Raw genomic sequence first — 27135 nt, forward strand, 5'->3', positions numbered from 1 at the left:
GCGGGGCTCCGGCACGCCTGCGCTTGCGCTTGCGCCTGTGGTCCAGGATGGGCTGGCGGCGGGTCCCAGGCTGCTGGCTGGTGCTGGGGTTGGTAGAGGATGGTTGGTTGGGCTGAGTCGGGCCCGGCCGGGTTGCGGAGCTGGAGGGGGTGACAGGGAACGGCGGCGGAGGCTGCGGGGTTCCATTTGGCTGACTGGGGAGTCGGCAGGCGGCAGGTAAGAGCGGAGCCGCGGACTTTGCTCCCCAGTCTTGCCCTTTTTTCTAGGGTCGGGCCCTGTTCGGGGCCTTTTTGCGAGTCCGGGTTCCTGTTCTCTCCTTGCTCCGCCCAGCACGGCCGTGCCCTGCCTGGCGGAGTGCACCCTCCGGGCAGCTGTAAAGCGTGGAGCATGGACGGAGGCCAACCCAACTTGCCCATTTCACAGATTTGGAAACTCAGATCCAGAGATAGGATTTAACTTGTTCAGGATCCTCGTAGATAGTTCAAGGTAGAGCCCAAACCGGAACCCAAGGTTTTTTTACTTCCAGTTTTTCGCACTTTGACCACGCCTCCCTCGTTCAGAAATAAAGACTTTTTGTGACTGCAGCTTCAGATCTTGCAGTCGGATCCTCGCAAACGGAGCTCAGGTCATGTGGGCCCATCCTTAACTTTTTCAAGCATATGTTAGTTCGGAACGAAAGTCTGCACATGAGTAGAATGCTACTCTTACTGATGATTGACAACTATTGCTTAAGACAGCAAACATCCTGAGAGCAGCATCTTTGTCCACTTGAGATTTGCTATGACTTTCATTTCAGTTTCCCTTGCCTTTTGGTTGCTTTGGAACCTAACCTGTGCAAACCCTCCAGCCCCCACCAATCCAGTTTCCCCTTGGAAAACAGATGGTGACTTAGAGCCTTGGAAAGAGGGGAGTGCTATGGCCTTCAATCCCCTCTAATCTGGTGCCAGAAGTCACTATGGTCTGTGGTTACTACCGAGGGATCAGAGTGCTAAGGGCTTGTGCTTGGGGTGGAGGTGAAGCTCTGCTTTGCTCTGTTTTCTCCCATGTTCACGCTCTTGCCACAACACACAAAATAACAATTTTTTGAATTCTGCTGTGGTTCAATTTCCTGAGAAATGAGGAACTCTGTATGTTCAAGTGTGGCCCCATGGGCCACATATCTCTTCCCTGGCATCTCCATACCCCCTAAACCCCACTAGCTAAAATGAGCGACAGGGGGTTGGCTTCAGACTCCTCACTCAAATCTGATCTGTAGCTCTACAAACTTTCAGTTCACATGTTTGGGTTCATTTCTGGTTGGATTTGTTTTATAAAATCCCTTTAAGCTCTTAAGTGCTGTGATTCTAATGGTTTCTATTAATTTTACTGATCATGAAGAATGACAGTAGCAGATACTTATTTAGTGTTACCACATTGGCAGGAGTGCACTTGCTGCTATTTGTAAGCACAGATAGACATCTGATCAACCTCACCATTTCTGCATCCTCCGTTCATTCAATAAGTACTTATTGAGTATTTCTGTGAGCCAGGTATTGTGCTAAGCATTTGTAACTATTTCATTTATACCTTAACCCAGTGTATATATAGAATCTTAAAGGATTAGAGCTGGACAGGACCTTAGCATTTAACTCTACCCTGTCACTGAATGGAAACACAAGGAAATTGAGTTCTAGCAGGGTTGGGTGATTTGCCCAAGGTCACAGAACTACTTAAGGGCAGAATTGAACCCTACGTAATGATGTTATGGGATAGATGAGAGTTGGTAAGTCTAGTCCTTAAGGCAGGCATTTCCTATACAGTCAGGAATTCCAGAGGTGGTTGAGAACAATATGGGAGGTGGAGAATCTGAAAAGGAATGTTTCTTGTTTTTGGAGACAGGAGAAATGGCATATAATTCATGTTTATTAAAGGTGAGGAATGCATCTTATTTGCAAGTTATTGCTATAAAGAGTATTTTAGCAAATAGGAAACTTTCCATTAGCCACCATAAGGGAATGAACAATGGCGTGGACAGTCTACGTCACTTGGATTTGTTGTGAGGTAAAATTTTTGGCTCACTCTTACATTTGACTCTGGCTGTACACTATTTTGAAAAATCATGCTTCAAGGGGTGCCTGGGTGGCTCAGTTGGCTAAGTGTCCAACTCTTCTTTTTAAAAAGTTTTTATTAACATTTATTTATTTTTGAGAGTGAGAGAGACACAGAGCGTGAGCAGGGAAGGGGCAGAGAGAGGGAGACACAGAATCTGAAGCAGGCTCCAGGCTCAGCTGTCGGCACAGAGCCCAATGCAGGGCTTGAACTCATGGGCCGTGAGATCATGACCTGAGTTGAAGTTGGACGCTTAACCGACTGAGTCACCCAGGCGCCCCACTAAGCATCCAACTCTTGATTTCAGCTCAGGTCATAAGCTCATGGTTCGTGAGTTTGAGCCCCATGTCAGTCTCTTTGCTGACTGTGTGGAGCCTGCTTGGGGATTCTGTCTCTCCCTCTCTCTGCCCCTCCCTCCTCAAAATAAATAAATTAAACTCAAAAGGAAAAAGAAAATTCATGCTTCAGGTCATATCATGGTTCTAACAACAGGACTCCAACTCGGGAAGTAGGAAGGTTGAGTTTTTACTTTCTCCCTTTCTACACCGCTCCTTAATTCTCTTAGCTCCTAGGAGGTGATGGGAATGGCCAGTTTCTTCATCCTGATGCAGAGAGTAGGTCCTTACTGAATCATCATCTCTCTTTCTCTGTTAGCCTTGTCTGCTGGATTCCTCTTTGCCTTAGGTCATTTACAGAACTTGTAGAAGGAGGTTACAAAGTGTTTTCTTTGAAAGGTCTCTTGTGATAAGCCAGTGTGCAAGGAGAGTACCTTGCTCCAGTTACTGAACGGAAACCATCCCTACAGTGGAGCAGCCTCCTCCAGTTTCTGTTGGGTTTTGAGCTGCCTTTTAAATAAGTCAGTGGAGTTGCTGAGGACACAGTAGCCCTAGGGGGAAATCAGATAATTTCTTTTCTGGTAAGGGCTTTAATCTGCAGAATTGATGAGACTATCATCAACGGAATCCATGACTTTAGTTCTGGACATTACCTGGGCAGCTGACCTCCCATGGCTATTGGGTGAGGTAGAAATCACATAGAGGAGAAGAAGGCACTTGCAGAGCTCGGAAGGCTGGTTGGGTAGCTTGGGGCCAAGGGCAGCAGCTGCAGAGAAGACTTGTGAGTATCGAAGTAGAACTGGGCCAAGGAGACTCATCACTGAGAGGATAGGCTCTCTGGTCTCCATGAGCCACAGCAGGAAGGCCCCCCTCCCACTGCCAGTGTTTCCTGCCTGTAGTGTTATTCTGCCGTAAAAACTGAAGTTTTCTTGGCTTTTGTATCCTTGGGGTGGGGCTGGGACTGGAATTGGAGACAGAGCATCTTATGTCATGCAGAGGGTAGCTGAGGTGTCCTGACAGAAGACAGGGACTCTCATGCTACCAGGTTGGGTCTGGTGGCCTGTAACATCAGCTCAGAGGAAGTAAGAAAGAGGAATATCTTTTGCTAAGACTCAGCACCAGGGAAGATCTAGATGTAGGATCAACATATGATGTACCCACTCCCCCATTGGCCATTCCTTGGTGAAGAGCAATTGTTAGGAGGTGGGTCATTGGTCTAGAGCAGGCGGGATACCCTGAGAATCCTCTGCTGTGGTGGCCGTGCCCACAGAGGTGTGGTGGCAGCTTTGTGCATGTCAGCTGTGCTCCACCCAATGGTCTGTCTACAAAGAGAACTCCAAAAAAACCCTGCTTTGGCTTGGAGCTGCCTGCCTTTCCCTCAGCCTTTTACTGTGGTTGGCCCCTTACTCTAGGAGTGCATCATTTTGGATTTGCTGTGCACCCAGTGGTGTAATGTAAGTAGGACTTCTGCACGCTCAGAACCTCCAGACCCTACCCCATGTAATCTGGTTGGGGCATTGGCACCACCCATTCCCTTGAGAAGTGGAGTGACTTCCTATGTCTCACAGCTGGTGACTGGCCCAGCTGGGCCTTAGGTCTTTGCCTTTAAGCTGGTGCTCTGGGCCTCCTCCCTGGTGGGGTAGGGAGGGACAGGACCAGAGTGGCTTCTCACAATGGTATGCTCTCCTAGGAGCCATGCGGGGCCAGCGGAGCCTGCTGCTGGGCCCCGCCCGCCTCTGCCTGCGCCTGCTTCTGCTCCTGGGCTACAGGCGCCGTTGCCCACCTCTGCTCCGGGGCCTGGTACAGCGCTGGCGCTATGGCAAGGTCTGCCTGCGCTCCCTGCTCTACAACTCCTTTGGTGGCAGTGACACCGCTGTCGATGCTGCCTTTGAGCCTATCTACTGGCTGGTGGACAACGTGATCCGTTGGTGTGGGGTGGTGAGTGATGCCCAGGGAGCAGGAAAAGGGACGTGTTGGGGTAGCAGGAGGACACGAGTCTGATGGACCCACACTGGGTTTGGGACCCATACCAGCCCCCTACCCCGGGGAAATTCCCGAGTCTACTCTTGGTGTTGGCAAACTCTCACTGCCTACCTGACCTCACTGGTGCTGGCAGGTGTTCGTGGTGTTGGTGATCGTGCTGACCAGCTCCATTGTGGCCATTGCCTACCTGTGTGTCCTGCCTCTCATCCTCCGAACATACTCAGTGCCACGGCTCTGCTGGCACTTCTTCTACAGCCACTGGAATCTGATCCTCATCGTCTTCCATTACTACCAGGCCATCACCACTCCACCTGGATACCCACCCCAGGTGGGTCCCCACAGGAGCATACCGGAAGGAGAGAGCTGCAGGCTGCGAGAGCCAGTCCTAGGCGTGGGGGAGCGAGAGGGCCTTGGTATCTTTTAAGGTACCCAGCTTCGCTGCCATGGTTGTCACGATGCTTTTCTCCCTTTGCACAGGGTAGGAATGATATCGCAACGGTCTCCATCTGTAAGAAGTGTATTTACCCCAAGCCAGCCCGAACACACCACTGCAGCATCTGCAATAGGTGGGTCTTGGCTTTGCTTGCTGTGAACCCCAGCTTCGACCCTTTTGCTGAAGCCCTAGGGCAAAATGTAGGCCTGGAGTCCGAGAAGGTGTTTATGAAGTCTTCTCACCAGGCAGTGCACCCTCATGTCATGACGCCTGGTCCTCAGAACGGTCCTGTGAGTTAGGTATTGTCATCGCTTGTGGAAACAGAGAGATGAGTTAACCTTGTCCAAGCTACTAGTTCACGTAGCTAGTGAAACAGGGTTTGAAGCAAGGCCTGGCTGTCTTCAAAGTCTGTGCCCTTTCCACCTCAGCAGGATGCTGGTCCTTGTAGGAAAGGATTGGCACTGACATCTCGAGAACCTTGGCCACCGTAACAGAGCCTGTGTCCCTCCCTCACAGGTGTGTGCTGAAGATGGATCATCACTGCCGTATCCTTTTATTATCTCTTCTGCATGAGGCCTCCTTTAGCTCCAGCCACCTGCACTGGGCGAAGGGCCACAACCACGGCTTCTAGCCTCCCTCAAAGAACACTGGGCTCATGAAAAGTTAGGAGAGGAGTGGTGGGGCTGGCCATCTCCGAGGGAAGCAGGAGGCTTACAGGTTCTATGGGATGATCTTGGAGCGAGGCATCTATTCTAACCACGTTAACGTTTGTGGGATGGAAAGAGATGTTTGGGCTTCAGGTTGTCCACTGGGCATGCCAGATAGAACCAACGGTCCCCTTCTGCTGTCCCAGACAGATGGCTGGTTGACACCAGCTAGGTTGAAGTATTGGCAGATTCGTTTTGCTTAAGGATTTCAGTTTTCATGATTTCCCGGTGGGCCTTGTGAGGGCTCTGAAAAGCTTTAACATCTGGAAATAGTCCCATATTTTCCTGCCTTCGGGAAATAGTTCTTGGTGACTGGAGGCCCTGTGCTTGGATGATGCCATCATGAAGCAAGAATGAACCAGAGAGACCTGAAGCTGTGTGTTTGATCTTGTCCTTAATCCTTCCCCCACCAGCCTGGCTAAACAACTGTGTAGGCCACTATAACCATCGGTACTTCTTCTCTTTCTGCTTTTTCATGACTCTGGGCTGTGTCTACTGCAGCTACGGAAGTTGGGACCTTTTCCGGGAAGCTTATGCTGCCATCGAGGTGAGCCCATAGCTAGGAGCAGGGCAGCTCAGTAGAATTTTGGGGTGTGGAATCTGTCCCTAAGGAGTGGGGCTGGTAGCACCCCTACCCTAGAGGCCTGAGTGTATAACCAGCACTGTTTTCCATCCCCTTAGAAAATGAAACAGCTCGACAAGAACAAACTACAGGCGGTTGCCAACCAGGTGGGCCGTCCCCACGCCACTGCCTCCTGCTGCTCAGGCCAGGGGGTAGAGTTGCTGAGGCAGCGGGGGCCCACCTGCTAGTGGAGTTGTAGAGGCTGGCTGAGGGGCCTCTTGAGACTGGATCCAGGGGTATTCTGGGAGGCTGTGGGCCATGGGCGGACTAAGTGGCCTGGGGACAAGCTGGAAGTCCCTGGCTTGAGATAGTTTTGGGCTCTCTATCCCATCATCACCTTCTTTGGGCTGAGTGGGGACTCTGCCTTGGAGACGGCCTGAGCAGCAAGGAGTCTGTGTTAGTCTGTGTAATGGGGTTCCAGGGGACAGGGACCAGGCTGGGCCAGTCTGATCACTCTTTGCTCCTGGTCTTTCGGCATCCATGCCAGGCCTTCTCCCAGGCCTGTGAGGACCCCTTATTTGGAGACGTCTTGGGCTCACGATTATACCACTTAACCTCTGCTGTCCTTTTAGTCCTTAGTGGAACTCCGTTTTCCTTGCTTGTTCTCGCATTCCGGGCCTGGGCCCAGCCTCCTCTTGAGGATCGCAGCCACACACTCAGGGAGTTCTAGCTGGGGAGCAGAGCGGCTTCCCCTGGAGCCCCATTTGTGTTGTCAAAGCTGAAGGCCCAGGGTCAGCTCCTCCTATGCTTTGCCATCCTGTCCAGACCCGCTCTGCCCGGTGTTTGTCCACATGGTGATGCCTCCGGGCTTGGCCCACCCATCTGGCTGCTGCCCTGACTCCTCTGTGGCTTAACTCCCTATTTTCTCATCCTGGGTTTGGGTCACTTCCCTGCCTGCAGGTGCTGGGGGCTGTGCTGGAGATCAACAGCAAATGAGCCACCTTGCTCTTCTCTTTTCCTAGACGTATCACCAGACCCCACCACCCACCTTCTCCTTCCGAGAAAGGGTGACTCACAAGAGTCTTGTCTACCTCTGGTTCCTGTGCAGGTATTTAACACTCTTTTTTGATGGTTTAAATGGGGATAGCTTCAGAAAAACCTTTTCCAGTGCCCACGTGTAGGCAGGGTCCCATGCCTGTGTCATCTGCTGCTGTTCTTAGTGTAACTTAGCTTGGCAAAGAGTCAGTGCTTCATTTTCTTCAGCCTTTTGGGGCAGGGAACACTGAGGATGCTAGCATGGAGTGTTATGTGCCAAGGTAAGTTAAACTGCTTCCAGGTAGGGCACTGCATTTTCCAGGTGAGGAAAACTGAAGAGGAGAGGTGAAGTGAGTTGCTGTGTGATACACAGTTGGGAACGGGAGAACTGTGATCTGAATTGCATGCTGCCCGTTCTAACCTGGCTGTTTTCACTACCCGCTGCAGTTTCCTAAGCACAGGTATTTTAAGAAGTATGGTACATTGTTATTAGTAACACAGACTTAATTCCCCCACCTTTCTTTCCACCTAATTTATTCTTAGCTCATGTTGACGCATTTTCATTGATGCTTTCTATAGATGTAGTGAAGTAAGAACTCACCTAGGATGTAGGCTGGGACTTCAGCAGAGAGGTCTCTAGCTGATCGTTATAGCTCAGTTCAATTTCATACCTACTTGTAACCTCCCCACCAACCTTGGCCCCTCTTTTCTTAGTTCTGTAGCACTTGCCTTGGGTGCCCTAACTGTATGGCATGCTGTTCTCATCAGTCGAGGGGAGACTAGTATCGAAAGGCACATCAACAAGAAGGAGAGACGTCGGCTGCAGGCCAAGGGCAGAGTGAGTAGGGGGCTTGGGGTGGAGGGTAACTGATCCCGCTGTCCTGAAAACAGAGGTCACAGTCTAGGGCCAACAAGGGCAGGCATCATAAAAGGTCAGAACTCACCTGGCTGAGCTTTAGCTAGCCAATTTAGGCTTGAAAATTAGGAGGGGGAGTAAATAAAAGGGGTTTGTAGAAACCTGTATTTCTCTTGGCTCTAGGTTTTCAGGAATCATTACAACTACGGCTGCTTGGACAACTGGAAGGTATTCCTGGGTGTGGACACAGGAAGGTAAAGTAGAACATCTAGACTAGTGCTGTCCAACAGAACTCTCTATGGTGAGAGAAAAAATGTTCTTTTCCTGTGCTGTGTAAGACGTTAGCCACCAGCCACATATGGTTGCTGAACACCTGAAATGTGGCTAATGCACCCGTAAATTGACATTTTATTTTTACTAGTTTAAATAGGCACGTGTGGCTAGTGGCTACCCTACAGGACAATACAAATCCAGACTCTGGGAGTAGAGATCATTGTTCATTTGAACCAAAGGGGCTAGGGGCCAAAACTGCGGTATACGCGCATGAGGCTTACAGATGACACAACAGAATCCTGAGAAAGCAGTGAGTGGTCAGTAAGGGACCTCTAGGTAGGATATGGTGACCACCCATCTCCTCGCATTGGTATGGTAGTGTCTGGAGTTCAAACCAACAACGTGTGGGACTGCAGCAGTCTATTTTTAACAGAGGTCCTAAGACCAAAAAAATGAAGTTAGCTCCCTTAGCCCAAGAGATCAGGGTAAATCACTTTTCAGATTGCAACTCCAAGGCAGTAATAACTAGGTGACCAGAAGTACCTGCCTTCCCCCCTTTCCTGTCCTTATTACATTCCTGCCTGTCATTCCTTGCGGTGATCCCTTAGAGGTTTATTTTGAAACCTCTAAAAGCACCAAAGGGCACATTGGACATACTAGAACTTTTGTTACTGTTGGGGTTAATGCCAAAGTTGCTTCAGGATACCTTGACTCCTTGCTGAGGAATGAGGATCAGGAAGGAAGACCAAGAACTCTTGGAACTCAGGGACATTCTATCTTCTCTTGTAGGCACTGGCTTACTCGGGTGCTGTTGCCTTCCAGTCACCTGCCCCATGGGAATGGAATGACCTGGGACCCCCCTCCCTGGGTGACTGCTCACTCAGCCTCTGTGATGGCAGTGTGAGCTGGATTGTGTCTGTCACAACCTGTGTGCCACTCTGCTTCCTGCATTGTCTCAAGGGCCTCCAAGGACAGCTTCTTGGAATCCTTGGGCAAAAAGAATCAGTGGACCTGCCTTAGAGTACCATGCAGGGACAACCCAAGGACCAATCTGCTGGCCACTGCAGGAACCAGGCACGATGTGGAGAAATCCTAGGACCGATGTCCCTTTACTCAGCTCAGGCAAACTGAAGTTCCAGCCCCAGACTGGAGATTAGGCAGCTAGCAACCTTGCCGGGTGCTGACCCCGACCTCCTCCAGGTTCCAGCACTGGGGTTGGCCACCATCTCTTCCACGTACTGTCTGAGAAAACACCTGAATGGTAGAGCGGAGATCCTGGCTCCTCAACAGGGCAAAGACACCAGGCCTACTGCTGAGGTCACTGCCACTTCTCACATGCTGCTGAAGGTGAAAAATAAAGGTATTTGATTTTTAAAGATATACAGCTTTTCATTGCCTTTACTTTAGGGCGAGGAAGGGAAAAGTCAGGGTCAAGACCTAGTGAGTGGGTGTTCTGGTCATGCTTCCTATGCTCTACTTGGAGGGGTGGATACCCTGAAAATTCTTGGCCAGTCTCTGTCATTAGTGTTCCTATAGCTTATGCACTGGTGCTCTGGTTATGTGCCACTGAGGCATGAATGGGGAGGAGGAAATATCTGACAGCCCCATTACCAAAAGAAATCTTTATTCTCCAGCAGGTACACACACATCCATCATCCCTGGTCCTCAGGGCCACATTCGTGTGCATTCATTCACCCCTCAGCAGCATATCTCCCTTTTTCTGACAAATAAATGGAAGAGCCCTAAGACCAAGATCTTTCCTCAAACACAAGTAATCTCACACTCAGTTAACTTCACAAATCCATTAGAAATCAGGATTCCTATGTTTCCTATACAGCCATGCAACAGAGGCCTGGGGAGAGGCAATCAGAGGCCAGTGGTCTCCCTGCCTTGGGCAACATGGCTCGATAGTTAGTAATTTCAGGTTAGATTGTCTGTCAGAACAGCGTAGGCCAGGACCGAGGGCTCAGCTGCCAGGGCTCCCCAGCAGAAACCTGTAGGCAAAAAGAAGGTTGGCGGCATCAGTGATGAGGCTCATTTCAATCCCATCTCATCCATGACTTCGAAACTCACCATTCTCCCCTGGCTGACACTGCCTCCTTGCGCACCAGTCTCTTCTTGTCATCTAGGGGCTTGGCTAAGGCTCGGATCACCTGTGGTTTATACGGCAGCAGCTGTGGAGTTAGAAGAACCACAGCCTTGTTCAGCCAAGGCAACCGAAAGGGCTGCTTCTCTGACTCAACAACCAACGTTCTTCCTATTCTCCTTTAGTGATTCCAGAGTGTGCTATGTGGCAGGATGGCCGTTCTACTATAGGTACATCCATGTCTGTGCGTACCTCGCAGTTTGCACCTCAATCACACAGCAGGGTGGTCAGTCCCGTTTGACTAAGGCAAAAAAGGTGCTTGTCTGGCTCTTTTCAGAAGTGTCCAGGCCAGAAAGAGCCATCTCAGGTACTCACCACAGGGGTGGGCAGGCGAGTGAGAGCGTGCATGCACTGCAATGCGGCAATCCGGACAGCCTGGAACACAACCGTAAGGGGCAGGGGTGAGGGGAGACCCGTGAAGGAGAGACGTTAGGTGCCAAAGAGTTGCTGGGGCTCAACGCACCATGGAGGGACTAGAGCTGAGGTTCAGAAACTTGGTGACAAGGGTGTCAACGTGAAGACTCATGACCTGGGGTGCTTCCAGTAGAAGAGGCTGAAGGCAGCTGAGGGTGGAGAGCTGAACTACACAGTCGGAGCAAGACAGGGCCTCCAGCAGCAAGGAGAGCAGCTAAGGGGCCAGAAGAAAGGCAGTATTGGTAAGCCTGCTTCTCCACCTCCCTGTCCCCCTGTTTCTAGCACCAGCTGGGGGCAGTGACTTAGTCCCCATTTAAGGCTCTGACTGCAGGGCTCACCGTGGGCAACTCTGGTAGGAGTACAGGCTTAGGCAGCCTATTAAGTACGTGAGACAGGCCCTTCAGGTAATTTGGCTTCACATCTGTAAAAACATGGAAAAGCTTAGGAAGAAACTGGTCTCAGACATACAGTATGAACATTCAACTCCAATCTCTGATGAAGCTGGGACATTAGCCGAGAAAGAGGTTCAAACAAACAAACAAAAACCTCAAGCTAAGAAAAAGCAAGATTTATCAAAGGAAAAAAGTGGGACAAGATTCTGGAAGTTTAGCCTTTTAGGTACAGATCACACTGTAGCTCTAAAGAAGCACTCACGTCTTAAATTATTTTAGGGAATGTGACCTGAGTAAAGAAAAGGTGTATATATTTAGGGCCTTTTAGACCCTTCTCACCTTGGGAAGCAGCATGGAAACCCTGGACCAAAGCAGGCACGTTATCTGTGAAGAACCGCTGGCGGAACATGATACGCACTTCAGCATGGCCAGCACGGGTCAACACGTCAGTGCAGTCAGACATGAGCAGAGAGAAGCCATCAGCTGCTGCTGGGCCTAGTTCTGGATCACCCAGGAGGCCCATGAGCTGGAGAAAAGAGGTGCATCAGGAGAGAAGAATGAATCTTCAATACCCATGAGGAGGATGGCAGTGGTTTCTGGGAGGAAAAGGATCAACAGGGAAGTTACTATTTAGGTCTTTGGCTCTCCTGGCTCCAGAAAAGACTTACCCGGTCTGTAAGGCATGAGCTGAGAGGATGATATCTAAGCACTAAGGCCTTTGTTACCTGTAATCAGAGAACGGTCTGACAGGGGCATGCATGACATTCAAACCCCAAAACCTCAAGAAGCATGTTTAGGGTTCAAGGTCAAATGGAGAGACTTTTATTTAACCAGACAGAACTGTCTAACTAGAATCCATTCTGGGACCTTACCCAGAGAAGCAGTGTGAAGGCCTGACTACGATAGGGGCCAGGGCTCAGGCCAGCCTCCACTTTGTCCACTGCCAGCTGCAGGAATTCATCTAGCTGTTGCCCTAAAAATAAGAGAGGAAACACTGATGCAGAGGCTACATATTTCTTCTTTACCAACAAATGATGTAAATCATTTAAATACAGAGCTCCCTGAGAGGCCATCAGAAAGGAACAGTATCATTCTGGCTGTGACTCTGCCCACTCAGCTCTAGGATGCTAGCGTGAGAGGCTAGTATCTCATAACGCAGGGGTGCTGGTATTCGGAAAGAGCGGTCTGCTTCTAGTAAAAAATGATCTCTAAGAGCTCCCAGTAGGGAGTAGGGTGACAGACCTAGACAGAGCACTCTGCTTGAACCTTCTTATCTTTTTATGTCCTGTAATGCTTTGCCCAGCTCTGGTCTTGACTCTTGTCCCAAGGGCTGTCCCCTAGGAGGCCCTATTATATTATTAGCAGCTCCTTTTTTAAAGGGCAGGAGGACTGAGCTTCCAAGATTTCATCAGTAATTAATTCCAGGAGGCTCCCTATGCACCCCCCACCCCCTCCCCTCCCCAGCCTTATTTCAGTACCTGCAGGGAGCTTGTTGAGGAGTCCTGCAAAGCACTTGGCGGCAGCAGTGGAGGAGGAGGGGCAGCTGGGGCAGCAGCTCAGCTCTACAAGCTCCCGCATGAGTTGGTTCAGTTGAGGGATTTCCACCTACATAAAACCTGACCATGTAACGCACGCAGAGAACACTTGAACTCCGAGAGATACGCAGTAGAAAGTGGCAGCGGGGATGCGCCTGGGTGGCTCAGTCGGTTAAGCGTCCGACTCTTGATTTCGGCTCAGGTCATGATCTCACGGTTCGTGGGATCGAGCCCCGCGTTGGGCTCTCTGCTGACAATGTGGAGCCTGACAATGTGGAGTTCCAAACTCTCTCTGCCTCTCTCTCTCTCAAAATAAATAAGTAAACTTAAGGAGAAAAAAAAAGAAGAAGAAAAAGTGGCAGCAGGGGTCAAGATGGATGAGAGCTAAACTCTCCAGTGAGTAAAACGGAAGATCAGCTTAGCCTATGACAAATTTCTGCCCAGAAGTCACTTGGGATCTACCTCCCCTCATCAGGGTTAAACTACGGTACTCCCCAAATGTACTCACATTTCGAGGCAAGGAGCAGACAAAGGCCATAAGCAATGCAACTAGCCGCCTCTGCCCTGAACAGCCATCCTGTAAAGGGAGAAAAACCCTAGCAAGCCTGTCCTGCTAGCAAGAGGCTTTTCTGCCCCGAACCTATCCCAGATTAGCCCTAAAAATTTGAAGGAAAGTCCCAAGATTCTCCCCATTCTGGTCCATCAGACCCTCACCTGGAATGGCTGGAATCTGCAAGGGAAGCTGTTTTCAGGCAGAAAGGAGACGTTGCCATCCAAGAAAAGGGGCACAATGTGGGCAACACTCTGGGCAGCTAAGCTGGGGGTAGAGGACTAGGTATCACCAAGAAGCCAGGGTTCTGAAGTACCCTGGGTTCACATTAGAGTCACTGAGTCAATGGGCCCGAACATGATCATTCATGCATCCAACAAATGCTAATTCAGCATATATTATGTGCCAAGAACCATTCCCATTTTAGGCCCTGATGATTTAGCAGTGAATCCGATTAAATCCCTGTTCTGAAGCTTACAATCTGGTGAGAGAATGCAACATATATTTCAAAAATAGTCCACAGGTGATTCTTCTGCACATCTATAGCTAAGAACCATTAGCCCGTGCCTCCCCTACCCCCTAATCCATGGTGCTAAAAAGCCACTTCCTCTTACTTTGCCAGCAAAACAACTCCCTCCATATTTGATTCTGGGTAAAAGATAGCTCAGAAGGCAGCTATCTGCTGCTTCTTCCTAAGACTGCTATCCTGCCTATGGTCAAGCCACATCAATGATTATACTCACTCAGGGCTCAAGTGGGTGGTGGCAGTGCCAATGACAGACACCATGGCAGCCAAGACCTCATCCTCCAACAGTACTTTTCTCAGAACTGAGTGCTCCTTCTCTGAAAAATAAACACACACACACACACACACACACACACACACACACACACAATCACCAGGCCACGACTGTGGTTCAGATGATTAGATCCTGTCATCATCATGACTCTAGTTACAATGACATCAGTTTTAAACCTGTCTCCCAGCACTGCTGTGGCCCTGAGCATGAGCACGGCACTAGAAACAGGAATGGTTAACATGGGCTACGGAGAGCTCTTGAGAACTTTGTGCAGTCCTCAGACTGGGCAACGTGGAAAATAAATCTAGTTGTTATGATCTTCTGAACTTCAGAAATAGTTATTTTAGTTTCTTCCAAAATTTAAAGATAACACTGATGTATTGTCAGGGGTCATTATTATTATAACAGCTACATACGTGGAGCTGCCATACATACATACTACATACTCTGTTGCCAAGCACCACATGTTTTTTTTTAATCCTTACTAACTACCCCGTGATACAGATTTTACGCTATTTCTTCCCCTTTTAAGCGAGGAAACAGGCTTACAAAGGCTAAATATCTTCACTTAACAAGTGGTGGAGTTGAAGATGAAACCCAACCAGGTCAGCTTGATTCCAGAGCCCAATGCTACCTAATTACATAGCAATTATTGAGAAAAAAAGGTGTGCATCCTGCTGAGTTTCGCTAACACGAGTAGATTTTGATTCTTGCCACTGGTTGACATCCTTTGCTTGAAGTGAAATTTCACTTTGGAGACAAAGGATTCAAAAGAAGCCTCCGCTGGGACAAAATGTAATGTCAGTGGTAGCCTCCAAGTGGCAGTGCTGCTCACCAGTAGTGGAAGGCTGAAGCCCAGAGGAGGGACAGAGAAGGTGCAGGGTGGAGAAAGTTACCTGGCATGGAAGCCTGCACAGCCAGGGCGAGCAGGCAAGGTACAGCTGTCTGATGGAAATACCAGCAGCTCTCAAGGTCCTGCTGGCATTTTTCTGCCACCTGCTGGAGGCTCTGACAGACAGCAATAACTTCACTGGTTCCTGCAACCATATACCCTGTGTAGTAACAAAGCATTCTCTGTAAAGGTTTCTTAAAAGCACTTCCAGATCTTTCAGATACAGAATATGGGAAAAATAATCAAAGATGAGTGACTAAAGAGTCCAAGAGTGGTTGATAAAGAGCCAAGAAATGTCATTCTTTTGGCTGTTTCTTTTTACCTACTCAGATTTTGGAGCAGAACTGGCTGTGTCAGCTCTGCAACAGAAGCACTCATACGTATTTTCTCAGTTTTCACAACAACCCTAGAAGTATCATTTCCCCTATTTTATAGAGGAGGATGTGGAGGCTAAATAAAACCACCAGTGGTTTTCCAGGGTTATAGTAAGTGCAAAGTCAGGAGTCAAACTCCAGCCACACTCTGAGATGTATCAGGTGCTGGAACATCCATTGGATCTTCTGCAGGGCTGGGCACTGCAGAGCTGGGAGCTGAGGAAGTTATAGTGAGAGCCCTTGGTGGGGCATGCACAGGCTCACAGTAGCAGTGACTGTTGTCACTTATGCCTTGAAACAGTGGTGTGTAGGAGTTACCTGGAAATCTTGTTTAAAGCAGATTCTAATCAGTAGGGCCTGAAATTCTGCACTTCAAACGAGTTCCCAGACAATGCCCAAGCTGCTGGTTGATGGACATTTTCAGTAACCATGGCCCTAGAGTGGTACTTTTTCATTCTGATTTCGTATCAAATTCACTTGGGCACTCAATTACAGTTGTTTGAGTCCCATGCAGCAATATTTTTTAAAGGTTCCCATGTGATTCTACCGATGTATAGTCACCAAATGGAACCACTGCCTTAGAGACATCAACTCTGAATGTGCCTACGGTTCCCCATTCAGCCTAGCTCCTTGATGATTATTCCTGGTAGTTACCTTTATTCATCTGGCAGAGATGCTGTAGCAGCAGAGGCAGGGTCTCCTTGACAATACTGGGATGTGTTGATATAGCTGATAAGGCTTGTAGACAGCGCAGATGCCGGGAGCATTTGGCAGGCTCATCCCCTCTAGCCAAATCTAACTCCCCTGCAAGCAACCCAGGAGACAGGATTTCACTGTGTGATGGCATGCATGAAGGCCCCCAAACATCCCTGGGAAGGGGCGAGCCACCGAAGATTAGAGACACATACCTCTACCCAGCTCCTCAGCAAGCTTGGGCACTAGGTGGCTGCTGAAGGCTACAGGGTAGAGAGTGGCCAGGGCTCCCGATGCTTCCAGTGCTGCCACCCTGCTGGGGACACAAGGCAGATGAGCAATAGCTAAGCCCTGGCCCACTGTTCTCTTGCCTAGGCCAGACATCGGGCAGATTCAGGGGCGTGGGCTGCCAAGCTTGCCTTGCTGAAGAGCAGGACTCAAGTATCTACACCACTAAGTTGGACAGGGCCTCGTAACGCCCCCCAAAAAAGAGAAGCCTGAAATCTCTGGCTCTACCAAGCACAGGCCCACTCCCTTAGGGAGAGCCAAGGGTCAGAAGCAGAGAGCCCTGTGACAGCTTGCTGCTTTCAATTCTCACCAACTCTGGGAGTCCTCCTCCAGGAAGCTCAGTCTGTACAGGTGACCCACTGCCAGCTCCAAGTCCCCAGAAGAGAGAAGATCTGTGTTAAAAGGAAACACAAACCTCATCTTTCTTCCTCTGTAGCCACCACAACCCTTCCAAAAGTCGTATTAGAAATCCCAAAGCATCCAGACTTACAGTGAGAACCAAGGAATTAGGATTGCTCTTCTCTTAAGACAGAAAATAGCAAGGAAGGAACCAATACCCTTTCTTTTCTCTTTCTCCTAAGTGTACCTGGCTGGGCACCCAAGACTGTGAGTGTACGGATGCCAACAAGCTGAAGCTGGGCGCTGGGATCTGTCAGAGCCATGAACACCAGTGAGCACAGCTGGTCCTTAAAGCCATTCAGCGGCCTTTCATCTAGGACAGACGGAGTCCAGGTTAGAGAGAAGCCCTGACTCAGCAGTGATGCAAAGACAACTTGGGGCAAGATTCAAAGAGCTTAATCCATTGGGTGTCCAGGAAGTAGTCTAGGAAAAAATAAACAGGCCTCATCTGGTAAGTGTGCTCTGGTGTTACAACCTCAGAACAACAGGAATGCTGTTGTTCTAGAGTACCTCTCTGTAGCATTCCTTGCCTGCCATCCTTGATAGGAATACAGTGCTCAGCAGCCCCCAGGACACCACACCTGGAAGGTGACCTCACCCTTGTCTTCATAGCTCCATTTCTGGTGTAGCTTCAAGAAACCGAGGATCATTTCAAGGATTGTCCGCCGCTGGTTGCTCTGTAATGTTTTAAGGGGTACTGCGGTCAAAGAATATTTTAAAGGATTTCAGTCCTGCTCCTCTGGAAGTGAGGAAAATTATCCTTTTATGTAAGAGTGTCAGAAAGAGTGAACAAGGGAACCAGAAGAAGCTAACAGGAGAAAAGCCCAAGATGTATTATGTGGGAAAAGCTCAATGCTTGCTCCCTCTCTGTGAAAAGGATCCTAGCAAGGGTCCCACCATTTCCTCAAAAGATTCCATTTCCTTACCTGACCGTGCTTGTGGAACTGTTCCAGCAGTAAAGGCAGTACGTTGCTGGTGATATGGTCACAGGCCCGAGCAGATGCACCTGCAGCTGCCTGCAACAGTTTGGCACTAGGCCACACCAGTTTCATGTCCGGTTCACACAGATGGTGCCTGCAGTCTAGAGAGGCAGCACATCACAGACCTGGGGAGTAGGCTGAATGCTGCCCGATTCCCCTGCAGTCTACAGGAGCTGGAGATTGAGACTTGGGACAGTTTGCTAGCAGTTACCACTCAAATTGTTTTCAAATCAAAGTACAGCTCCAGCACCCAAGTCACTGAACATGGGGGGCTACTCATGAACGGTCACTGGCCTTAAGAAACTCCTTTCTATTGTACTCAACCCCTTTTCTGGATGCCATGGTCCCATTACCCTGTAGAATGTTGCTAAGGAAGGAGTCAAGGAGGTCCTCGGCATCAGCCCTCAGCACAGAGCGAGACAAACACGCAGTCAAGGAGTGGAGGGCTGCCAGGCCATCCGCCTCCACCCGCTCACTTGCCGTCTGGAACACCTGTCAGGGAGGGATCCCATGGCTACTGAGGTGAGCCTGCACTAGGTGAGAGCCCACCCACCCACTGCCTATTTCCTTTGGGGAGTGGGGTTTGAGAACCTTTAGGGTACAGCCACAGAAATTAACCCTTCAAGTGAGTTTCTTCTCAATGGGTGTATTCTCACCAAGTCCTTGGTCCCACTAGAATTGATACACATACTTTTTGAGAAACAGGATACCAACTTTGAGCAGGGGCTGTTGGGATCCCCTTTCCCGAGTCTCTTCTTCTCCCCTCTTATTCAGTATGGTGCCAGATGCACCAGGACCTGTGCTCCTTACCATGGAAGGACAGGAAGTAGGCACTATGCAAAGGGGATCATGTGCCATCATCAAACAGCTGACCCTTTCCCTTGTCATTCAACCAGAAGTATGCCCGCTTACTGGCTTGCTGAATAACCAGGCCAACAACAGGGAAAAGGACAGGCTGTTTTATTTCCCGTCATGTCCGGCAACTGGGAGTTAACAGTAGTGAGTTTATCTAATAAACACTCACCTCTCTGCGGATAGAAGCCCAAAGGCTGGGGAGGAAGTCTTTCAGTTCCTTCTGTTCGTACACAGCACAGCAAGCATTCTGCCAAGGAAAGCGCAGGCATCAGCTATCTACACAATCAGACTTCCGAGGACATGCAGGCACCTCAGTAGAATGGCACCTGAAGGAGCATGGCTCTCAGCAATAGAACCAGCAGGATTTCACAGAAGTCGTATCCAGGTCACAGAAAAATGGAAGTTCATCTCGACTGATGGAAAACAAGCATAGAGTTCAGCCTTTCCTCAGCTGCCACTCAGTTACTATGGGACCAGACAGGTAGCTGGTGCGAGGGATTGCTTTAGGCCAACATATAAGCCCAGATTCTGGTTATCCCTCTCATGAAGGCCACTGGATTATGTTCCCTGGCTCTCTGCTATATTCGTTAGCGCCCCTGAATTGTCTAGACAGCTGGAACCTGGAAAGAAAGAAACCACTCACCAGAGTCTGCAGAGAATCCAGCTTGGCACTCAGAATCTCAGAATCTACTTTCTCAATCAGCAGGGGCAGCAGGAACTGTGGGAGAGAAGGAAGAAGTGAAGTCTGAGATGGGTAATGTTGTAGCAGTGCCAAGGCCAACTATGTCTTTACTGCCACCAGTCCCCAGGGTAGGACCTACATCAGAGAATTACAGTTGAATCAGGAGTTGTGACTGTAAACCAACCTTCCTGCCAATCTGTGGCCAGACTCTCAATTAACCTGAAAAGTGGGCTAGCTGGCAACACTACAAGATTTCAAAAGAGAGCACCATATAGCGACTGGATTATTATTTTAAACAAAGATATGGTAAAGTTTTCTACTCTGAAGGTCTGAAGATACTTGCCACACAAGCCTTAAGACATTTGTGGGATGCCATACCCTAAAACGTATACTGGATCTTTCTTTTTCCCATACTCTTAGTATTCTTTCTTCAGAGCCTTCTTTGGGCTGAGGCTACATACCTAACCTTGGCTAGACCCACCTCAGCAAATCGCGGTGTAGAAGCCAGCACAGCTCGAAGACTCAGGATGAGGTCTTCTCTCTGGATACCGTGGGGATCATTAGGTGGCTGGAAAAGGGAAAAGGGCCATGGGTTTGCACAACTCTTCAGACCACCCTTGGACACAGGATTCAACCTGGCAACCCTACAGAATAGGGTGATATTTATACCCAGTCTGGCAGAATAGTGTGATAGAAGGCCCCAGCAGGAAGACATGCTTACTCTCACATGTTCCTCCTTGGGAATTTCTATCTGTTGGGCATTTATGTTCTATCTGATCTATCATCTCATCATTTGAGAGACAAACACCTCAACTTTCTGGTATGTTACTTTCTTCTTTGTATATATCCTATGACTGTATGTTAGAAGACATTGTTTTCCCTTTAAGATAATATATACTTTTAAAACTGTAATTGTTTTGAAGATAGGGTTTATGTTTTTTAATTTTTTAATGTTTATTTATTTTTGAGAGACAGAGCATGAGCAGGGGAGGGGTAGAGAGAGAGGAAGACACAGATCCAAAGCAGGTTCCAGGCTCTAAGCTGTCAGCACAGAGCCCAACATGGGGCTCGAACCCACGAACCAGGAGATCATGACCTAAGCCAAAGTCAGTCGCTTAACTGACTGAGCCACCCAGGGGCCCCGGAGTTATGATCTTTTTTTTCCTGCTTAATAAGGTACATTTTTCTGTGGTATTATTCTTTCATAACATTAGGTTTTGTGACTGTTACTATTTCATTGTGTAGTTGAGCCACAATTTATTTAAATAATTCCCCTTTGATGGACATTTCTATTTTCTCATTCTTATAAAAAAGGTATAATTCTCTCAACATAAAAAGCATTGATGGTTTCTGTGTCAAAAAGCCAGTCTGAAGACGTGTATCAGATTTTCTTTTTCCTCTTTAGAAACAAACACCAAAAATACAGCAAAAGGATTTTAAGACATAAAGCTATAGGTGCCTGGGTAGCTCAGTCAGTTAAGCATCCGACTTTGGCTCAGATCATGATCTTGCAGTTTGTGGGTTTGAGCCCTGTGTCAAGCTCTGCACTGACAGCTCAGAGACTGGAGCCTGCTTCAGATTCTGGATCTCCCTCTCTTTCTGCCCCTCCTGCGCTTGTGTGTGCGCTCATGCTCTAAGATAAATACATAAACATTAAAAAAAAAAAACAAAAAAAAAAAACAAGGGGCGCTTGGGTGGCTCAGTCGGTTGGGCAACCGACTTCGGCTCAGGTCATGATCTCGCGGTCCGTGAGTTCGAGCCCCGCGTCGGGCTCTGTGCTGAGAGCTCAGAGCCTGGAGCCTGATTCGGATTCTGTGTCTCCCTCTCTCTCTGACCTTCCTCCATTCATGCTCTGTCTCTCTCTGTGTCTAAAATGAATAAACGTTAAAAAAAAAAAAAAAACAAACAAACAAAAGACATAAAACTAGAGGCACCTGTCTGGCTCAGTTGGTACAGCATGTGACTCTTGGATCTTAGGGTCATAAGTTCAAGCCCCATGCTGGGTGTAGAGATTATTTAAAAATAATAATAATTAAAAATTAAAAATAATTAAAACAAGACATAAAGCTAAAGGTTGAGGAAAATAGGATGTTAAGAGATGTTAGCAATAAAATTTCAGAAGCTAAAAAGAAGAAGGATAAGAAAATGACTTAACAAGGCCAAGACAACAGTCTGAATCCTCAGTAGTCTTGGGAAACGCCTACTCAAAAAGCTTTACAACTGGCAGTACCAGGTGCCTTTGGAATTGGGAGTGGGGTTAGAGAACCACCTAGATTGCTTCCTAGCTCCTCCCTTTCTTCAGCAGAATCTGGATGCTTCCTAGCTCCTCCCTTTCTTCAGCAGAATCTGGATGTTTAATTCTCTGGAGAGGGTAAGACAGAGGTCCCTAATCTTGGAGATGTAGGTGCAGTAGCGGGCCTGGGAAAATAGGGTACCTGATCCAAGAGGAAGGATAAAGGAATCCTGAGGATGATGGTAAAGGAAGATTTAATATCTACTTTGCATAACGAGTAGGAAGCAACCAGTTGAGACTATATGTATGGCCAAGTTAAGAATGGTTTTTAGGGGCGCCTGGGTGGCTCAGCTGGTTAAGCGGCTGACTTCGGCTCAGGTCATGACTGTGGGTTCGAGCCCCGCGTCGGGCTCTGTGCTGACAGCTCGGAGCCTGGAGCCTGTTTCAGATTCTGTGTCTCCCTCTTTCTCTGACCCTCCCCTGTTCATGCTCTCTCTCTGTCTCGAAAGTAAATAAATGTTAAAAAAAAAAAAATTAAAAAAAAAAAAAAAAAAAGAATGGTTTTTACATTTTTTTCCTTTTAATTCCAATGTGGTTAACATACAATGTTAAATTAGTTTCAAGTGTACAATATAGTGATACAACAATTCTATATAATACTCAGTGCTCATCAAGATAAGTGTACTCTTAATCCCCTGGTTTTTACATTTTTAAATAGTTGGGGGAAAAAAAAACCCAAAAGAATAATATCTTGTGACATATGAAAACTATATGAAATTTAAACTTCCATGTCTATAAAGTTTTATTGCTATACTCTGTACCACACTCCAGTGTCTACGGCCATTTTTGTTAGAACAGCAGCATTGAACAGTTGTGACAGAAATGATAGTCTGGAAAGCCTAAAATAGTCACTATCTGGTCCTTTACAAAAAAAAAGTTTGCCCAGCCCTGCTTCTAGAGTGAGTGTACATGCATAGTGAAAATCAAGGGAACCATCACTTATGCTGACGTGATCCACTATGATGATGCAAAGACCATAAAGCATATTTCTGACACAAGAAACCAAAATAAACAGATTTAAAAAAACAACAAAAAGAGTATTTCTTAAAAAAAAATTTTTTTAATGTTTATTCATTTTTTGAAAGTCAGAGGGAGACAGAGCACAAGCAGGGGTGGGGCGGAGAGAGAGGGGGACATAGAATCCGAAGCAGGCTCCAGGCTCTGAGCTGTCAGCACAGAGCCCGACACAGGGCTCGAACTCACCAATCGTAAGATCATGACCCGAGCCGAAGCCAGACGCTCAACCAACTTAGCCACCCCAGGTGCCCCCCCCCCCGAAAATATTTCTGATAGAAATAGTTACCCTAAAGCCAGGTGTCTCTCATTTTAATTGACAAGAGCTTTCTGCTTCCCATACAGACCGTAGTGCAGAAGAACATACAAAATTCTGCTTGAGGAGCACCTGGCTAGCTTAGTAGGTAGAGTATGTGACTCTTAATCTTGGGGTCGTGAATTCAAGCCCCACGTTGGGTGTAAAGCTTCTTAAAAAAAAATCTACACAAACGAGAAATTCTATCATTATAACTTTTGTGTGTGTGTAGAATATCCGAGAAAATACATAAGCAGTTGGGGGCAATGATCATCTTTAAAAGGAAAATGGGTGGTTGGCAGCAAAGGGGCTTCACTCTCTATCTTTTAAATACTGAATCATGTTGGGGCGCCTGGGTGGCTCAGTCAGTTGAGCGTCCGACTTCAGCTCAGGTCACGATCTCACGGTCCGTGAGTTCGAGCCCCGCGTCGGGCTCTGGGCTGATGGCTCAGAGCCTGGAGCCTGCTTCTGATTCTGTGTCTCCCTCTCTCTCTGCCCCTCCCCCGTTCATGCTCTGTCTCTCTCTGTCTCAAAAATAAATAAATGTTAAAAAAAAATTAAAAAAAAAAATACTGAATCATGTTCACTCTATCACATTTCAGAAAAATGAATGACATATTCTTTCCTGCCCCCAAATTATAAATGCATGTATTCCAGCAATTCCATTTTTAGGAATTTATGCTACTGTTCTACCCACATATATATGTGAAATGATACATGTACGGGATATGTAAGTTGCAGCGTTGTCTGTAACAATGTAAGATTAGCAAGAACCTTTATCCTATAGAGGACCAGTGAAATTAATTAGGTATTTCCATTGAAAGGAATACTACACACCCACAAAAAATAAAGAGCTAACTTATATACTGTTATGGAACACTCTCCAGGATATACTAAGTGAAAAAGGCCAAGTACAGGAAAAGTGCATACATACACTGCCATCGGTGGGGGGAGGGGAGCATTTGCTTACGTTATGGATGAAAAAGTTCTGTAAGATACAGACCTAATTGATAAAATGGTTGACAACAAAGAAAGAAATGGTGGTTGATAGATTTTTCACCCTTTTGCACCTTTTAGGTTTTGGATAATATGAATGTATAATTTTTTCGAAACAAACACAAAATAAAGCAAAAAAAGAGAAACCTGGTGGCCTAACAAAGAGCTTTCAAGATTTCAAAGGCATAACAAGTTCTTGTGAGTTAGAAAGTGACACTGATTACAAAAGAGACGAAGAGAAATTCAGGAGAGGTGGTCCTAAGGACCATGGTGTCAACTGGAATAAGCTGGTAAGCAATTCCCCACGGCAAAGATGGCTGTGTAACTTTAAAGGCAGTAAGAGGGGCGCCTGGGTGGCGCAGTCGGTTAAGCGTCCGACTTCAGCCAGGTCACGATCTCGCGGTCCGTGAGTTCGAGCCCCGCGTCGGGCTCTGGGCTGATGGCTCAGAGCCTGGAGCCTGTTTCCGATTCTGTGTCTCCCTCTCTCTGCCCCTCCCCCGTTCATGCTTTGTCTCTCTCTGTCCCAAAAATAAATAAAAACGTTGAAAAAAAAAAAAAAAAAAATTAAAGGCAGTAAGAGTCAGTACTCAGATGTTGGTTGGTTTGTTGTCATAGAACTTTCATTTCTTCAAAACCACTAATGCTTGCAGTACACATATGCATGCATACCCATACAATGAGGAGATCCTGAATTTTTGGAAATAGAAGGGAAATCAAGATGCAGAGCAGGAGGAAGGTCCAAGGGGGTCATGGTCAGAGCATGCTGTGTATACTGCACTGAACTGTGTCTTCTTTGTTTTTTCAATTTTGTTTCTTTTGCCTGAGATCACCCCTCAGACTCCAGGATCAGATCCTCATTCCTTAGAAACCAACTGAAATCTCATCTCATCTGTGAAGTCATTTCCTGCCTATTCTAGTTCACAATGAACTCAGTCTTCTCTGAACAATTAGAACGCCACTTGTTTTGGTCCATAATCTCATATTGTTACTTAAATGTTTTAGCCTTCAAGGGCAGGAACCATGTTTTACAATCCTGTAGCCCTTGGCACTACGTACGTTGTTAAGGAGCTTAAGGAACCCCCAAATACCCGCTGAATTGACTCCCTCCTCTGATGGCCAATGCTTCTTCATTCCCAGTTTACTAAAATGTAAGTTCACAAGGGCACAGATTGTCTCCTTTGTTCACTGCTGCGTCCTCAGTGCCTAGAACTGGACCTGACTCACAGGAGGTACTCAATGAATATTTGAATGAATCAATGAATGAACAAATGAACAAATGAATAAAAGGTGCTACTTACAGGGGTAAAATCAATAGGGAAGTAACAAGACGTCACTTCAAACAACTCCTCCACAAAGGGTCCTAAGGTAACAGAGAAACAATGACGTCAACTTACAATTTTCACTCATCTGACAAGCCCCAACCAGCTAATTCAAGGCTACAAGGGCATACCCAGGCTATAGTCCCTAGAGATGAGGTCATGGACGATGCGGAAAGCCACCAGAAGATTTCGCGGATCCTTTTCCCCATCCATCACCTGGATGAAGCCAAAGGTGAAGTCAGCTCCTAGTCCCTTCAGCTCTGGGGAGGAGAGAACAGGTCACTATCCTTCCTCAAGACAGAAAGCTGGGCTTTCTTCTGGCTTGTGTTTTCCCTCTACTATCATTGTCCCACCTTTGCTGCTTCCCAGAGCAGACTCTTTTTGTTTTCCTATTCTGAGAGAGTGCATAGTGAAGAAGAGATATGCAATATATAACCGTTAGAGGTAAGAGGTTTTTTTGGTTAAGTTTATTTTGAGAGAGAGAGCATGAGTGGGGAAGGGGCAGAGAGAGAGGGAGAGAGAGAATCCCAAGCAAGTTCCTCTAACAGCGTGAAGCCTCAGCAGGCTCCATCTCAGGAAGCTAAAATCAAGAGTTCACACTTCACCTACTGAGCCACCCAGGCGCCCCCTTGAGGTAAGAATTTAAAACATCGGTCCATACCCTATCCTTCCTTTACTGGGGAGTGAGTGGACCCCTCCCAGTTTTCCTTCATTCTTTTCAGAGTATGGGCTCTCCTATATGACTACCAAGCTAAACACGAGTCCTGGTAATGGGGGGAAAAGGGATGTGCTCGCTTTTCAGACTTGCCAAAGAACCCTGCCTTTTACCTTCTTCCCGGGTTCGCATGAAGTTGGTGATGATACTGTAGACTGTGTGTCGGTCCACCTGAGGCAGGGACTTGGGGTGAGAGAGACCATAAGTAAAGAAAGTACTCAAAGAATACCTAAGCTGACAAAATTACTTCCTGCTTCACAATCTCTAGGTGGACAGTGCTCTTTATACTAGCATAAGAACCTAAGAAGAAATGCAGAGAAAGGCTATGGCTATTGGACTACCAGTTATAGCAGGGGAGCCAATAACCAAAACCTGTCTGCTTTACTTTCTTTAGGTTTAAGAGGATGCAGGTCAGACATAATAGCATGGCTCCTTCTCCTTATATAGTAGCAAGGACTAGCATTTAAACATGGTCAGGGATCTGAAAAAGTTCAGGACTTAGAAGGCAGTATCTTTTGCTACCTAATCCTAGTTATGTCAAGGATGAGAGACAGCAGAATACGAAAGTGACCGTTATCACTCACCTGGACGTGGACCTCCTGGAAGATGGCTTTAAGTACAGAGACAGCCAGCCCTGGGGGCAGGGCCACACACAGACTCTGGGGGAGAAGAGGAAATGTGTGAGTACTGAGGGAATTCTAGCCTTCAAGATAGAATCCCCAAAACAGGCCTAATTAGCTACAGTGGGAATCACAACATCCAGGTTCAGGAAAAAGCGCTAAGAGTGAGAAACATGGTCCCTTTTCTCGAGTTGATTAGTTCTCTACAGCTCTTTCCACTCTGGTTCTGAATTCCAGTCCCCCCAAAATACCTGTAATCTCTAGACTAAAAACAGAAGTGAAACTGGCTGACAATAGTTTATTCCCCACTTGGGCATCTGTTCCTCATGATGTGGGAGTCTCATGCCCAAAACACAAGGACAGAATTCACTGGAAAAGGGCTCCTGCAAACACAGTATGTAATGAAAAAAGGAGAACTCACAAGTGCCCTCAAACCTTGCAGGACAGATGGGATCACAAAATGATGATCCTTCAGCCGGTTCTCATAGAATAGGATCAGGTGGACCACTGCACAAACCAGAAATGCAGCCATTATTTTACACAGACTCCTTCCCAAACTTTGTAAAGGCTGTTCCTGTTTGGGCTTTACTACAAATTTTCTCCTCCACTAA

The 27135-nt window shown here is 47.5% G+C and overlaps 2 protein-coding genes across 10 annotated transcripts in view; one reads left to right on the forward strand and one right to left on the reverse strand.

Moving 5' to 3' along the window:
* The first annotated feature begins 15 nt into the window (after nucleotides 1-15).
* On the forward strand, nucleotides 16-9652 carry ZDHHC16 (zDHHC palmitoyltransferase 16). Of its 7 annotated transcripts, none has more exons than XM_086680534.1 (11): nucleotides 19-216; nucleotides 4114-4361; nucleotides 4540-4734; nucleotides 4884-4972; nucleotides 5356-5384; nucleotides 5960-6093; nucleotides 6228-6275; nucleotides 7131-7216; nucleotides 7858-7981; nucleotides 8183-8227; nucleotides 9062-9652. In XM_086680534.1, the coding sequence occupies exons 2-11, from the start codon at nucleotides 4119-4121 to the stop codon at nucleotides 9290-9292; spliced, it is 1224 nt and encodes a 407-aa protein (XP_086536660.1). In that variant the 5' UTR covers nucleotides 19-216; nucleotides 4114-4118; the 3' UTR covers nucleotides 9293-9652. The 7 variants fall into 7 exon arrangements, with proteins under 7 accessions (XP_086536662.1, XP_086536663.1, XP_025773886.1 ...); XM_025918097.2 differs by having other exon boundaries at nucleotides 20-216; nucleotides 8183-8253; XM_086680536.1 differs by lacking the exon at nucleotides 5356-5384 and having other exon boundaries at nucleotides 16-216; nucleotides 6048-6093.
* A 227-nt stretch (nucleotides 9653-9879) lies between these two features.
* The window catches only part of MMS19 (MMS19 cytosolic iron-sulfur assembly component), a 34698-nt gene continuing 17442 nt past the window's right edge, over nucleotides 9880-27135 (reverse strand). For 2 of the 3 annotated variants that reach the window (XM_025918199.2, XM_086680533.1), the window contains 28 exons: nucleotides 26946-27031; nucleotides 26489-26563; nucleotides 26018-26087; nucleotides 25321-25449; nucleotides 25169-25230; nucleotides 19754-19840; nucleotides 19234-19308; nucleotides 18760-18837; nucleotides 18089-18227; nucleotides 17682-17836; nucleotides 17354-17432; nucleotides 16943-17068; nucleotides 16667-16748; nucleotides 16284-16384; nucleotides 16030-16179; nucleotides 15006-15161; nucleotides 14053-14152; nucleotides 13474-13576; nucleotides 13268-13336; nucleotides 12703-12829; nucleotides 12097-12197; nucleotides 11893-11949; nucleotides 11564-11750; nucleotides 11171-11253; nucleotides 10882-11046; nucleotides 10734-10793; nucleotides 10346-10446; nucleotides 9880-10266 (listed from right to left, as the gene is read on the reverse strand). In XM_025918199.2, the coding sequence (XP_025773984.1) occupies nucleotides 10239-10266; nucleotides 10346-10446; nucleotides 10734-10793; nucleotides 10882-11046; nucleotides 11171-11253; nucleotides 11564-11750; nucleotides 11893-11949; nucleotides 12097-12197; nucleotides 12703-12829; nucleotides 13268-13336; nucleotides 13474-13576; nucleotides 14053-14152; nucleotides 15006-15161; nucleotides 16030-16179; nucleotides 16284-16384; nucleotides 16667-16748; nucleotides 16943-17068; nucleotides 17354-17432; nucleotides 17682-17836; nucleotides 18089-18227; nucleotides 18760-18837; nucleotides 19234-19308; nucleotides 19754-19840; nucleotides 25169-25230; nucleotides 25321-25449; nucleotides 26018-26087; nucleotides 26489-26563; nucleotides 26946-27031 (2831 nt within the window). In that variant the 3' untranslated portion in view covers nucleotides 9880-10238. The remainder of the gene's footprint in view (nucleotides 10267-10345; nucleotides 10447-10733; nucleotides 10794-10881; nucleotides 11047-11170; nucleotides 11254-11563; nucleotides 11751-11892; nucleotides 11950-12096; nucleotides 12198-12702; nucleotides 12830-13267; nucleotides 13337-13473; nucleotides 13577-14052; nucleotides 14153-15005; nucleotides 15162-16029; nucleotides 16180-16283; nucleotides 16385-16666; nucleotides 16749-16942; nucleotides 17069-17353; nucleotides 17433-17681; nucleotides 17837-18088; nucleotides 18228-18759; nucleotides 18838-19233; nucleotides 19309-19753; nucleotides 19841-25168; nucleotides 25231-25320; nucleotides 25450-26017; nucleotides 26088-26488; nucleotides 26564-26945; nucleotides 27032-27135) is intronic. The other variant, XM_086680532.1, reaches the window with a different exon arrangement.

This window comes from Puma concolor, chromosome D2 (genome assembly GCF_028749965.1).
Source record: "Puma concolor isolate L17-30 chromosome D2, mPumCon1.1.hap2, whole genome shotgun sequence".
NCBI lineage: Eukaryota > Metazoa > Chordata > Mammalia > Carnivora > Felidae > Puma > Puma concolor.